The sequence below is a fragment of the Lepisma saccharinum genome, chromosome 1 (assembly GCF_977018435.1).
Source record: "Lepisma saccharinum chromosome 1, izLepSacc3.1, whole genome shotgun sequence".
In the NCBI taxonomy this organism is placed as follows: domain Eukaryota; kingdom Metazoa; phylum Arthropoda; class Insecta; order Zygentoma; family Lepismatidae; genus Lepisma; species Lepisma saccharinum.
The window spans coordinates 92,361,841-92,377,841 of record NC_139229.1 but is presented as its reverse complement, the minus strand read 5'-3'; the positions used below and the strand labels follow the sequence as shown (position 1 = coordinate 92,377,841).

General features: G+C 37.5%; 1 protein-coding gene across 2 annotated transcripts in view; it reads right to left on the bottom strand.

Moving 5' to 3' along the window:
• The window catches only part of LOC145997763 (protein FRA10AC1 homolog), a 120,087-nt gene that overhangs the window by 4,252 nt on the left and 99,834 nt on the right, over positions 1-16,001 (bottom strand). For both annotated transcript variants that reach the window (XM_083134640.1, XM_083134639.1), the window contains exons 3-5: positions 8,798-8,951; positions 3,424-3,589; positions 320-479 (exon numbers count right to left, since the gene is read on the bottom strand). In XM_083134640.1, coding sequence (XP_082990766.1) covers positions 320-479; positions 3,424-3,589; positions 8,798-8,951 — 480 coding nt within the window. The remainder of the gene's footprint in view (positions 1-319; positions 480-3,423; positions 3,590-8,797; positions 8,952-16,001) is intronic.

Sequence of the window (16,001 nt, the reverse complement as noted above, 5' to 3'; positions counted from 1 at the left end):
ATGAAATTAAAAATAAAAAACCTAAAATACACTTGACTTGCTGTAACGTTCCAACGTATGACCTCATTCTGTGCCCAAAGTTGTTATCCGAGTATTCCTGTGTAAACGAGTCCATTTTTGCTTCTCAAATATTTACAGCCCACGTCGGTAAATAAACTCTAACTTTCATGTTTTAAGAGTTCATTTTGCATTTCAAATTATTTTGTGACAAACCATGGCAGGAAAACGTACCTCACACACTTTAAAACCATTACAGTATGTTTCCATCAAAAATGAAAATGCATGGCTTAAGAAAAAAATCTGCTCGACTATTACTTACTTAATTTCACGAGTGCATTCTTTTTCTTGCCCCGCTCCATGTATCCGAAATTCACTTCCCAAGTTCTCAGGCCTTCTGTTGCTGTACATCTCTTGTCGCCACAGCTGAACTGTCCTGTTCCTTCTACAACTTCCTTTTCGATTCTCCAACGCAATGCAACCTGTTGCAAAATACAAAGGAAAATTCAAAATAAAATTTAATAAACATATTTATAGAAAAACTCAATATGCTGACCAAGGCAGAAATTTATTTTATTATAAAAGTCAGCATATTGAGTTTTTCATATCATGGAAACAAGGCTTAATGGTGTTATATTTAAGATATATCAAAGACTATACAAAGGAACAACTGAAGAAGAGGAATGAAAATAGGGAAATTAGATGCAGAGTAAGACCTCATCATGATTGTCTTAAATTAAAGAAATGGTTCTAAGACTAAAGTTTGGAAGAACCATTTCATAAAACCATTATTACCTTTAGGTGCATGCTTATTACATAATTTTTCACGAGCTAGACACACACTGGTTAAATTTTGCTTACACCATTTCCAGGTTTGTACCAATCAGTATCATAAGAGAGCTTTGAGAATGAAATGACAAGCAATACAAGCAGCTCGCCATGTTCCTCTGGTATGGTATGAAAAGTTACGGAGGGGCCTCCTCGAATGATGTTCAAGGAGTCCCAGGTTCGATACCTGGTACCATATAGTGGTTCGGATCCCAATTTAAACTGTAGGCACAGTCCTGATTAACCTTTCTGTGTATAAAATGGACTTTATAAACAAACTCGTGGAACTCACGAAAGGCTACATTGATTTTTGAATGCTCATTTGCAAGTGACACGTGTCGCTTGTCAATTTGGTCTAAAAGGGAGAGTCAATAATTATCCACACTTTTGTGTAATTTTCCTTAGGTTGGGCTCATGCTTTCTGCACACGCATATTTGGAGTGCACATTTGTTGTTGCATTAGTGCATATTTGACCTTCATCACTTGTTCTTTTCTAGTTGTATAGTAAACATTGCTGCTCCATTCTTAGTTTCCACCAAACAGGAACAGCGAAGAGTGATTTGGTTTTGTGTGGTCTGAAGGGTACCAGGGGTTGAAATCCACCGAAGACTTCCATGCATCACAATAGGAAGGACCAATGTGCAGAAGAATCATGGCATGGACTTGCTTAGTTGTGAACGTGAATGGGCATCCTTCTCCTCCTTTGCGTAACACTTGTCTGACGGTTTTCGAACTTCTCAATCCATTAGAACACACTTCACCATGGGAGTACTTTCCTAACATTTTGATACAAGACATTGGTGGATTTCAGACTCTGGTACACCTTCAGAACACAAAAAACAAATTACTCCTCCCTGTTCCTCTTTGGTGTAAATGGATTTTTTTTTGTGATTTGATTTGCTTTATTTTACTTTGCCTTTTGTGCCACTTTTGGCTAATTTACGAAGATGGGGATGAGTGATGATATGATGAAATTGATGAATGGACACTCACAAATATCCCTGCCCAGGCCAGGATTCAAACCCGGGACCCCTGGCGTCGTAGCGCGATGTGCTAACCACTCCACCACAGGGGCTGGCTGGTGTAAATGGAGAGTGTGGCACAACCCTCCAACAACAAGAAAAGAAAATGAGTCCTGAAGGTTTTTAATATGCACCTAAGCAACAACAAATGTACACTGACATGTGTGCGTAGAAAGCAGTACAACCAACCTACAGAGAGGTACAGCAAAAAGGCAGATGATCATTGACTCCCTTGCATGATGACTGGTCCGTAATCAGAATCTGACAATTCCATGTGGCTGCATTGATACAAACCTCGGTAAAACACTGCACTAAAATCAGAGTTGTAGTCGAGGGTATACTTCTGGTTAACCTTACTCATTAGCATACACCTTCTGCTACAATGTGTATACTTTATATTTTTGTTTCGTGTGTACTTATTTATATAATTTGGCCATTACTCCAGTGAACTTATTACAAAATAAGAGGCATATGTCAAAAAAAAAAAAAGGGCCGATAATTTTTTACGCGGGGTGAGCTTTATTTAACCCGAATTTAAAAAAGAGAAAGGAAAGACTTCATTATTCTACGTATGGGATGTAATTTAACCTTACTTTGCAACGTCAGAAATTAGGTGACATATGTTACCTCATATTGACCAAAACGAGTTGAATCTAAAAGTTGAGATTTTTTACTGTGAGTTAGGTTCATGCAGGGCTTCTTTTGTGCCAAATTACAGAATTTTTCAAGAGAACCCATCTGAGATATTTAACCCCGAAAACCGTCAAAATTCAATGAACGGCCATGTTTGAGCCCATGCTGTAAAAAAGGGTTGTATTTCTAAGCACTGATATTTTATTTACAGACACACTGCAGGCAGTTCTACACATGAAAAAATACAATTTTTTAACTATTGTTACCCCAATTTCCACCATAATTATTATTATTATCTCATATATCCATAAATATCTTATAATTTACTGCAAAATTCTGATATTTTAAAATAATTTTTATGGATAATTAATTTCTAAGAAAATATGCAACTTCTTGTGCACAGCAATCACCTCAAAACACACATTTACTCAGGAGGTCAATGAACCATTCAGGTTCAAGGGCCATTTGGAATTTTATATCGGTTATCAGTATCTGTAAATTTTATATCAGTACTTTATTGGTATTGGCCAAAATTTCACATCGGCCCATCCTTACTTTAAGGAAAACCGAAAACTGCATTTGTGGAGTTATGTTCCTCTGGTTCTCACATGAAGTGTGGATAGAGGAGAAAATTGAATGAACACTCGATAGATAAATAAAACTCAATATGCTGCTAGAAGGTTGAAACGTTAAGTTTAGTTTATGTTTTATAATAAAATAAATTACTGCCTTGGTCAGCATATTGAGTTTTTCATATCATGGAAACAAGGCTTAATGGTGTTATAACTGGATAGATGTGAAATAAAGGGAGTGAGATATCACTCAATAGAACCAGGTGGTGATGCATAAGATGCAGAACACCCTATATGGAAACAACCAACATTTTCTTGTGGGCGAAATATTTTAAAATTTCTCCCATTTGCAAAATTAAAGAGCTCTTACCTTATTTTCTTTATAATGGGACAAGTCACATATGCAGTATTCTTTGAAGAGCTTGTCGTAGTATTTCTTGGCCAGCCTCGCCTCCCAGGTATCTGGAACGTCGTCTTCATCCCAAAGGAAGCAAATGTTTTCTCGGATTACATCGATGTCTCTCTTGTCTCTTGATCTAGAACAGAATGCGAACATTTCCTTTTTAGTTACCTGCATCTCGACAAGAACAAAAATGACTGTACCTTAAAAAATGAATGATTTCTAATATGGCTGAGCTCACACCACAGTACATGAAGCAACTGTTCCACATCTCATCTAAATTATAATGTCGCACACACAGGTGACGTACTACAGAGTGCGGCAACTGGACTGTTTTTAAATCAACACTGAACCGTAATCTGCATGTTCCCAGTCAGAATATAATTTTACTGTTGGTAAGGATCCTCAAGGAGACTACATCAGCAGAAAAGAACACTTGGTGCACATCATAAAGTTTGCACTCCCGAGAACGAGTTCGGGTCTCTGTTTTGAGGATTCATTCACAAAATGAATGGCCCTTGTCAAGAAACTGCCACTCATGCTGATTTCCTAAAATGCTTCAAGATGCAGTACAACATGTATTAAATTGAATTTATCGCATGGAAGACTTCTGTTTTTATTTGTACACAGTGGCTACTCTAAGACCATGATAAAATTCAAGTATAATTCCAGGATTTCAAAGAGAACTTTCCAAAAATTTATGTCTAAAAATTGAAGGGTACAGGCAAATGTTTCCTCTATTTAAACCTTGCTTATTACTGTGTGTAATCGTAAGCATATTAGGGAAATGCTTATGATTACATGAAACAATATTTAAGAAAATTAAAACACTTTCGTCTGCAAGAAGATGCACGTGAGCGAACAACAGACAACAAACCAATGCTAACACAGTTGAATTTTGGTCATGAAGGAACTCTTAGCTTAAAAGCTCCAAAAAGCTTAGATTTGGCACCTTCCCATGACTGATATGTCATTATTCTGCAAAGAACATTAATAAAGAATAGGTCAAAGAACATTAATAAAGAATAGGTATTATCAGATATCTGCTTTGTTTTTTACTGCAGCTTTGTTATGTTCCTTCCTCGATAAAAATAAAAGTTAACTAACATGCCATGCCATAGGGCATTGATAAATACGTAAGGATTCAATAAGGTTTGGATTAATAAAAGCTGCGAATTTTCACGTCTATGGAGAGGAATTCATGCGGAACTCCAGGAGCTAATAATTCACAAATAAATCCTGGAATTCAAGGAATTTCCGGTGAGTAGCCACCCTGTTGTAATTGAAAAGAATCAGGTTCGGTTGCTGCATCCTGTACATAGAAATTTAACCTTTAGCAAACGAGGGCCACATATTAGCCTCTTCCAGATGGGCCCTTTCCAGGCACATGCTTTTCAAACGTGCCACAAAGTAAAAAAAAGTTCCTTGAACTAATTGTCATAGCGAGATGATATTGGTTTTGTTTTTTTTCCAGATTGATAGGACTTTCAGCGCAGGTGAAATTTATACATTGTACCTCCCAATAATGAAAGTTAAAGGAAGAAGAAAATCAAAATTTTCCCAAAAAAAGAAGAAAACATGAACCGTGGCCACTACAGTAGACCAAAGTGAATGAAAAAAAGTATAGTGGAACCACAAGCAAAGAAACCTGCGCAGATCCCCGACTCCGTGCACCGCACTCCCGTGAGGAGGGGAGGGGGAGAGTGAACCATGTTTCCTTATGGCCCGAGTTGAAAGGAAGAAGGGAAAACTGCGCGGGGACTTTCCTTCCAAGGTTTTTCTTCTTGTGGTTACTCTATAGTATGTAGCCGTAATACTTACTTACAACCATGCAAAGTTGCATCGAAAATAGGTAGATACTAGAGCTGAGCCGACACCACCATATGTCATTACCCACCGATACCGATGCCGATACTTGTATAATTCCAGTACAAAATAACAAAGGCTAGTTACCGAGTCATACTAACTAGTCACATCACTAGGCACGTATTTAGAAATATATAATTTGGGGAGTCAGTCCAAGCAAAGTGTCTCAGAAATATAATAACAACATTGTTTCTATAATTACTTGTAATAATATGAAAATTAGTTAATTAGTACTTAATTTCTCTGATGCGTATGGAGTATTGTTGTATGTAATCACAGACTAAGAAACTGAGGAAAGACGTTAAGTGCATGCGAGACAGTCTCCGCCAGGCTTTTGAGTCAGAACTGGCTCTTCCATGCACTCGTTTGCCTGTGAACTGGGGTGCCTGCCCCCGTGCCTCACTATGATACCATCACTGGTTCCGGCCTACATAGACCAACTTTTGCCATGATTATACATTTTGCACATGACATGATATTGTTATATTGGCTCCGTCACCCCATCCCCTTTTGTATCTCCAGCTACTTTTTTTTTATAGTGCCGTGTTGACATGAAATTGGCATAATATTGTTATCAGGGAATCCTTTATTTTCGATTTCATAGGACCATGAGATGGGTGATGTTGCTGGATCTACATGGTGAAACGAAGAATAAATTGTCATCAATTCAGAGTTAGAGTTAGACAACTAACATTACTCTAGGAAGCACTTCGTAAATCTAGCTCCTTGAAAGTCAGTTTTAACTCCATTTAAGGTAAAACTTAGCTCTTTTATGCGCACCAGGTTTGGCAACACTGCCAGGAGGCAAGGAGAAATTCATTGGGCATAGAGTATTTTTTTATTTGTTATCTTGGGAATATCAAACTTCATATGGAATAGAAAATGATATCAACGGGAAGAGGGTAGTTTGAAGAAGTAACTGCCCAGCAGAAAAGTCGAAACTCCCATTTGATTAGCCGTAACATGATGTTCAAGTTGATTCCCCATAAGGAATACTTGGGATTCCGAAAATTCTTATTTGTTATATTTCTTACAGGTCGTATCTAGCTTAATAATCAACTTTGAAAAACACCTCGACCTGCCACATGTTGGGAAATTCATAATCTCTTGTACCCCCACGTTTTTCTTCAGTAGCATTGCCCATTCCGACAATATTCAAACAAATGCACACATGGTGCGTAACTGTATCTCCTCGCCTTAATACTATTTTGTTCTTTCTATCTTGACTAAAAGATATTGTTATTACATAAATAGTAGATAAACCAGCAAATATTCATCATCTAGCTTACGTGTAGTTAAGACCGCTAAAACTTGTGTAAAAACAACAGTCATGGCAAGGAAATTTATGTCAAAGAAGTAAAAAATTGAATATTTATTGAATAACAAAAACAATGATGGTACGTCCATTTGATGAAAAGTAAAGTTCCAGATAAATATTTTATGTACGTACATAAATCTTTAGAGGGGCCTCTCCGATGGTGTTGCCGTCGGCTTGTAATCAATAGATCGTGGGTTCGATACTCAGCGAAGGCGCATAGTGGTTCGAGTCCAACTTTAAAATGTAGGTCCAGTCCCGATTATCTTATCTTTCTTAGTACTGTCATTCAAAGCCGTATGTTCCTAATCTAATCTCTGCGGAAATTATTTTGATTGATTGATTGATTGCTTTGCTTTTTGTGCCACTTTTGGCTAATTTGTGAAGATTTGGATGAGTGATGAAATTGATGAATGGACACTCCCAAACATCCATGCCCAGGCCAGAATTTGAACCCTGGCGTCATAGTACGATGTGCTAACCACTCTGCCACGGGGGGGCGGCTTTCGATGGAAATAAATAGCCATCATTGGCCGATACCGGCAGTCACACGAAAGACAAAAGTGAAGAGGATAAGTATAAATTGCTGATTCCCCTTCGCGCTTGAACGTAGATAAAAGAAAGCTAATTTCAGTTACCTTCATCCCTCTTTTCCAAGAACTCTCCAACTACCTGACCCCGCATTAGTACAGTGAGGGAAGGGGGGGGGGTAGAAACATCCACCTATCTTAAGACCACAATCTTCAAGCAAGAATTGGCAATGAATGGTTTTATTTTATTTCCCACAGCATTAACTAAGCAGTTACATGCTTTCATAGTAACGTTTGGGTTCAGCTTTCACTTACCCATGCCTTTGATCTTGCCATCTGCTTCCCAGGAGGGTGGGGTTTTATCCAGTGTTTCTAGGAAAATCTATGGTACTTCCTGTGCTGGTCTACCAATCTGTCACAGGAAAGGGTGAACAAACTTTTAAAATGGGAAAATGTTGAGACGAGCTGTTGCCTTTGCCCGCTCTTCTAGCCACTGAAAATCTTTGGTACCGGATGGTATTGGTAAAAGAAAATCAACCGATACTCACAGATACCGATACATTTTCATTACCTTATAAAAATAACAACTACAGTTTTTTTTAGTGTTTGTGTGTTCTCTGTATCATGTTCATCATTAAATCAGAATAATAAACATGCCATTATAAATTCCTGCTCTGTTGCTAGCAGAATTTTAAAATCTGCATTAATTCAGCCATACCATCGAATGTATTGCATAGTTACTGGTTGAGCCTTCTTTAGGAAGACTACTTTGGTGCAAGGATTAATTACTTTTAATTCAATCTTGTATTAATTAATATATTTAATGTTTGAAGATCACATTTTATAGCTTATCTTAGTTGGATTCATGATTTACTTAGCCTGTATATGACCCCCTCCAAAAAAACTGGTGCCCAATTATTAATTATTCTCAGTTTTCGTTATTATCTTGAATTGATTGATTGAATTTAAGAATGCTGGGTGCGTCAGCACTTAGGCTACTTTGCACCTGTCACATTATATGGGGTCGAGTCCCTTACCTTAACTAAAATATAATTAACAGTTAAAAGCTGAGGCTGTAAAGGGGCACTCAGCACACACGATGGCAAAACACAGGACAACACACACACAGCCCTACAAAGATTATACCGGCCATAGGTCCTGATGCCAGAGCGTCGTTAGTCTGCAAAATGCAGTCCAGGGTGTACTATGCAGAAATGAGGTTGACAATTGGGTGTATTACGTGGAAGGGTCACCCCTGTTATCTTTAATTCTGTGATTCATTCCACGCACGTTTGGCAATTTTCAACCTATCTGTTTCACCTTTGTCCGTGTGCTGCTTGGGTTCATCTATCCTATTCTCCAGGGGTATCCAATTAACACTGCATGCTAACAAAATAACAACCACACTAGTTAGTGAATAACGATGAAATGTACATAATAATATGTCTGAATATTATATTTCTTTGAAAATATTCATAGCTCAAATATGAGATAATGACAATTAAGCTGATATTTGATGAAACACACAATGAACAAAAATTCTAGAGTTGACGTAATTCTGCAATAATTTTATATATAAAGAATATATTTTTATTTTTGTTATTTCTTTAAATATGCTGGTACCTTTACGTACGTGTCTCTCTTCAGAAGATATGTTGCTCCTTTCCGGCACAGAAGGTACTGGTTTATCAGCCTTTTGTGGCGATCGTAGGCAGTCATTGACAAGAAGTGGAATCTCTGTCTCTGAAGTTCGTCCATAGCCTTGTCATTCGAGACTCCTTCTGAATCTGCAAAAACAAGGAAATTACACAATGTACTTGTTAAATACAGACAAGAAAATCCATGCATAACTATTAAAAACACCAGTGCCTGGATTTTCATGACCTAAAAATGACCCAATTACATTTTTTTCAATTATGCAAATAAATACCAGAAAAAATACATAAAATGCAAAAAATGATGTAAATCTTGAGAAAAAAATATCTAAAACTTAAAAAAATAGAAAATATGACAAAAAAATGCACAACATAATTCACATTATAACCAGTGGTTCGTATTCAGGATTTTAATACTTAAGAGCAATGCATACTACATGAGATAAAAAAGATTACATGTCATCAAAATCTGGACCCTGGTAATCACTAGAGACTTCCATTTTTTTTTGGCCAAAATTGTTTTTGTTTTTTCAGTGTTCTTTTTTGTAAAATTCGCACTTTGATTTCAGCACATTTTTCTACAAAATGTAACTAAAATTATACCTTCATTGTGCTTTGAAACTAGTGTTTCAATTTGTAGGTCGCATGACCTATGCCTGTTCATGACAGTTTCATGCATTGGAAACTATTCTGAGAAAGTTATTGTCCCAGAACTTCTCACGCAATAAATAATGATGTTACGGTTCCCACATGATGGCAGGTGCAAACTCGATCTCCCACCAGAAGCTCACCACTTTGCTTGGTGATACAAGGTTGGAAACCTCTATTTATACATGGCTTCATGTAGCGGCCTGAATCATTCCATGTATAAAATGCAAGTTTCTTTTGGGGATGATAAAATTTTGGAAAACATGTGCATTATACACATGTACATATGGTACACTTAACATTGTAAGCCTAAAACACAAGGAATGTTACACTTTTATAATATTTTTCATTTCTTCTTCTTCTTCTCTTCCATTCCCTTATGCCGTTAAGCAAGGGTACCTCGTTCTGTCCATCTCATCCACTCCATCCGGTCTCGACTCATTCTTCTCATTTCGTTCTTAGTTTTTCCATATTTTAATTCTATCTTTTCTATTCTATCTTCCCATGTATTTCTTGGCCTGCCTCTTCCTACTCTACCCTCAACCTTCATCTCCATCACTTGCTTGGCTTTCCTATCTTCATTCATTCTATTTACATGTCCATGCCACTTCAACTGGCGTTCCTCTACTACTTCAGTCATTGTCTTCTTTTGTTTTACCTCTTCTCTTATTCTTTCATTTCTTATTCTGTCTCTTCGAGTTTTTCCCACTCTTCTTCTAAGATATTTCATCTCTATTGCTTGAAATTTACTTAGATGTTTGTCTTGGAGTGCTAAGCTTTCTGTGCCATAGCCCATGATGGGAACTACAATTGAGTTGTAGAGTTGCATTTGTGTTTTTGTACTGATCTCTCTTTTTCCTACTAAAGTATTACTCATTGATAATATGCTGATGCTGCCTTCTTTGTCCTATTCATTATCTCTTGATCAATTTTCCCACTGCTACTTATGATAGTTCCTAAGTATTCATATGTTTCTACTTTCTCTAGTTGTTTCCCTTCGCATATTATATTCAGGGCTTCATTTTCCTTGTCCTCTTTAGTCACCCGCATGATCTTACTCTTTTCTATATTAATCTTCATGCCTTTCCTTTTAAGTTCTTCATACCATTCTTCCACTGCTTGCTGAAGCCTCTCAGGTGTATCTGATATCAGTACGATATCATCGGCATATAATAGTGCTTGGATATATACTGGCTTCAATCTCCACATACCTATTTTCGTTCTGTGTGTTCGTCGTTTGCATATTTTATCAATTTCGTCTAAAAAGACGTTAAATAGGATTGGACTGAGGCTGTCTCCTTGTTTTATGCCTTTCTCAATGTCAAATTCACCTGAGTGTTCGCCATCTACCCTAATTGTTCCTACAGGATTATTATATACAATTTTTATTGCATTCAATAATCTTACTGGTACTTTCTTTGCCTCCAATGATTCCCATACATATTGCCTAGGGACTGAATCAAAAGCAGCTTTTAGGTCTATAAAAGCTAGATATGTGTCCTTGTTCTTGGCAATTCTTTTTTCCATAATCGTTCTTATAGTATATATATGATCTTGTGTTTGCCTTTTAGGGCGGAATGCTGCCTGCTCCTCCTCCATATCTTCCTCCACCACTTTCCTGAGACGTCTTTCTAGTACCCTTGTGTATAATTTATAAGCGACTGATGAGAGGCATATTGTTCTGTAGTTATTACAGTCATAGCTACTGCCCTTCTTATGTAGTGCGATAATGATATTTTTCTCCATTCATTTGGTATTTTGTTTGCCTTCCATATTCTTTGAAACATCTTGGTTAAATTCTTAACTACTTCCACACCTCCATATTTTATTAATTCTGGATTTATTCCATCTGATCATGCTGCTTTTCCTGTCTTCATCAGTTCTATTGCTATTTGTAATTCATCTTCCTTTATTTCCCCTTCTATATCTGAGTCTTGTACCTCCATGTATGGTCCATATATCACCCCTACCTCCTCTGGGTTATTATTTTCTTTCTGGAATTTTTCACCATAGTGTTTCCGCCATACCTCCAACACATCCTTTTTTTTCTGTGATCAATTTATCTCCATCTTTAATATTTCTTATTGTTTTTCCATATTTTCCTCTCAAGTTCTTTACAACTTTCCAAAATTGCCTTGTATTATTTTCTCTAGCTTTCTCTTCAACCATATTTCCAAATTTTTCCCAGGATGTTATTTTAGCTTCCTTCACTATTTCCTTCACTTCATTTCTTTTTTCAATGTATTTCCTTCTATCTTCTTCTGTCTGAGACATTTTTTTTTCTTACGGGCAAAATAAAATGTGTTCAAGGACACCATTCACATTAAAATTCTAGGTGCATCAGCACTTAGTCTATTTTGCACCCATCATATTATACAGGGGTCCAGCTCCTTACCGTTACAAATAACAACTCTTAACGTTGCATAACTAAAACCTTAATATATTCTGACTTCCATTAAAAGCAGAGGCTGTAAACGGGCACTCAGCACACATAAGGACCAACAGGACAACACACAGAATTATACTGGCCATAGGGCCAGTCGCCAGAGCCTCGTTTGTCTGCAAAATGCAGTTCAGGGTGTACTACGTGGATGTGAGGTTGACAATTGGGTGTACGCAGATGCTAGAGAAAAAGAGTCACATGCCAGAATGTCTCAAGTTCAACGTAAAGAAGAATCCAAAAAGTCACCTGTAAGAGTGAGAAAGCAGCACACGTTAAGAATAGGCATGCTCTATTGGATGCTCCATCAAGTAAAGTGTACAAATTGCCTCAGTCACTAGGGAAATCATTAGCCAAAGTCAAAAGACCATTACCAAAGAGTCCTAGCAAACAGAAAAAAAATAGTTCAAACACATGGAGTTCCAATAAAGCAGAAGTGAACACATGGAAATGCTCTAAGGGATGAAACAAAGAGTGTTGTCATGAACTTTTATGAAGGTGATGATAGATCCCACCAAGTAGGAAATACACTGTTGTTACTGTAAGCCTTGTTGTGTGTGTGATTTCTTATCTATACATTTACAAGACATACAAACACGTAGGTTCAAATTAACTACATAACTTTAATGCCTGGAAGCCATTGACGTACATCTTACACACGGTTACTATAACAACCAATCAATAACATGTTATAGAATACAAATTCTTCTTCTTCCTCTTATCATGCGTCTATCATCTCCTCCTGGAGTCTCTCTTTTATTTGTTTTAAGTGCTGGTCTCACCGTATCTATCAGGAGGTCTCCTAAGTCTATTCGATCTTCTGATTGGTGTGTGCCCAGCATCTGTATATGGTTGGTTTTGGTTATCTCTTCCCTCTGCATCCTCCGGCTGTCCTTCTGGTATTGATTCAAGGTTTGGATCAGGTAGATCTGTTGATGAGGGGTTTGGTCCAAACTCACGTTTTCGTAGCCACCTGACGTGTACCGTTCGTGTCGATCCGTCGAACAACTGTACTTTATATATTAGGCTGTTGCCAACTCTAGACAATACCATTCCTGGTACATGCTTGGGCGAATCTGCACCCAGACTGTATCATTCGTAAGATATGTAAGGTAAGTTTTGTCAAGTCTCTTCCTCTCTACTCGGCCCCTCCGTGATCCAAGAAATGCTGGGCGATCCACTCACCTTTCCCGCTCAGTTGTATCTGTTACCATCCACCAAAGTCTTGGTTGAAATCCCAACATGGAAGCAGAAGGCAAACTTTGAGTTTCTCCTAATCTGGAATTTCTCAAAAACAGAAGAACTTCCGCGATCCTCAAGTCCATTTGTAATGAACTCAAATTGGGATGTTCCAATACCAATTTTCTCAAATGGTCTCTAACGGTGCGAATATATCTCTCTGCCATTCCGTTACTCGGACTATGGTACGGGGGTATGGTTATGTGCCTTATTCCGTATTGTGAACAGAAGTTCTGGAAAGTTAGGCTACTGAACGCAGGACCATTATCTGACACAATATTGTCTGGGAGACCTAAGTAAGAACAAGACTGTAATATCCAACGTATGGTTTCCGCCGAACCCAGAGAATGAACTGGCCATATGTCAACCTATTTACTGAATGCGTCGACTAGAATAAGAAATTTCTTTCCTCCGAAGAAAAAGTGGTCTACGTGTATTCTCTCTGCTACACTGAAGCTTCTGGCCACTCATTTATAGGGCCTTTTCTTACTTTCCTCCGTTCCGATTGACAAATATTGCAATTATCAACATATTTGTCTATGTCCTTGAGCATCTTTGGCCACAAGTATATTGACGAAGCTGCATCTTTCATAACACGGGATGCTGCATGATTACAATGTACAGTGGGTCTTCTAATGTGGCTTTATTAAATTCCTTAAAAGAGATTTTTGAATCGCATGTGTCAACGCTGTTGCAAGTTGTTGCATCTATGTCTATTGGGTTTTCACTTTGTACTTTAGCTCGTAGTCCATATGGAACTTCATAGTGTCGTTTAAAAACAGGCGAAGCATTCCTTCTCAAAGGTCTATCAACTTTAAACTGTGTGATGGGCTTTGATAGATCACCATCAAAAACTCTAGCACTCTCAAACCTTCACTTTCCGGTATTTTAGTATTAATATCTCCGTTATTCTTTCGTTCAGATCCCGTGTTTATCAACACAGTGTTACATTGTGTTAACAGTTTTCTCCAACCCGGATGAATAGTGTCGACCCATGAAAGTCCAATCAACGGATAACACAGTACTCCTTCACACAATATAACCGGCAATTTATACAATACATCATTCAATGATAAATCCACTAAGGTTTGACCTTTCAACTTTAACGTATCATTATTCATGCCTCGTAACGTTAGTGAAGTAAATTGTGTTCACCTATGTGGAAACAATTGTTTGAAAGACTTGTTATTAAACAAAGTAACTGTAGATCCAGTATCTAGTTCACATTGTACAATTCGCTTATCAATACACAAATCAACTACGCACGGTTCTGCTGACACCAGAACATGAGTGTCATCTATAACTTGTGCTCTTGGCTTGAAACTAACAGTCCTTGCTTTTGAACGAGTGAGTGTTGCATCTTCCACTTGTGTACTTTCTGTGTTCGATGAAATAGTGCAAGTACTATCTTCTAGCGGATGAGAATCACTAACCTCAACGTGCAATAAAGACAAACCATGAAATTCGTTATGTATGTTTTGTTCACCAATAGCATCTAAAGGTTTAATATTTGACGTAGATATTTGATCACTTGTAATCGTCTTACTCGCAACTCCACCATTATTTTTCCTAAACTTGCATTTTACATGCCAATGACCTTTCTTTTTGCAAAATGAACATATTGAATATTTTGCTGGACAATGTCCAAGATCATGCCTTTTGGAGCATCTATCACATTCTTCAGTGTTTTTATTACTTTTATCCCGAGGAGTAACAAAGTTATTTTTGCTTGCTTGCGAGGACTGGAAACATGGTTTAAATTTCTGTGTTCCAGCAAATGCAACTACATTAGGACTACATTCCTTTTCACGATGTGTGAACATTTGTGTTTCCTGTTCAATTCATTCCATTTGAAACACAATATCTTGACATTTTGCTGGAGTCAATGTAGGTTCAGACGGTAATTTCTTTCTAATGGCGTCAGACCGAAAGCCTACAATTATTTGCTCTACAATGGCTTCCTGTAAGTACTGGCCAAAACTACATTTAAGTGCTTGTTGCTTAACACGTACCATAAATCGTGTTGCATTCTCACCACTTTCCTGCGTGCACTGTCTGAACTTGAAACGTTCCACATATTTGTTTATTCTCTGGCCATAATGTTTAAGTAGATTATCCCTGAGGATCGAATACGTTTGCCGTTCGACTGGTTCAGGTGCTAGGATAATCTTCAGCACTTTGAATGTTTCAGGTCCTATAACTGCAATCAGTATGGGCACCTTCCTGGCTTCATTAACATCATGAGCCAAGCAAGACTGTTCAAACCTCATTAAATAATCTTCTATTTCTTCCGAATCTGGCTGGAACTCAGAGAATAAATTCTAACCGAACATGTTCATAATTGTGGTCAACTAAATATCACAATATCGTAGACACAATCCGTATCACACTGATTTACACTTTGTTCTTGTACAATTATTGTAATCTACGCCATAGACACAATTTGTATTGCACTGATTTCAATTTGCCCTTGTACAATTATTGTAAACAATACACAAACAGTGCAGTCTTGGTTTCTTATCGTAGAAATTGATCAAGCCGACACAATTTCTCCTTGCATAAACCTATGCTGGAATGATGATCGTCGCGTACTCTTCGTGACGTCTTCATCCATACTTCTTCTTACGAAGAATCACCAAGAATATCCTGTACGACTGCGCCATAGATGTAAGCCTTGTTGTGTATGTGTGTGGGATTTCTTATCTATACATTTACAAGACATACAAACACGTAGGTTCAAATTAACAACATAACTTTAATGCCTGGAAGCCATTCACGTACATCTTACACACGGTTACTATAACAACCAATCAATAACATGCTATAGAATACAAATTCTTCTTCTTCCTCTTATC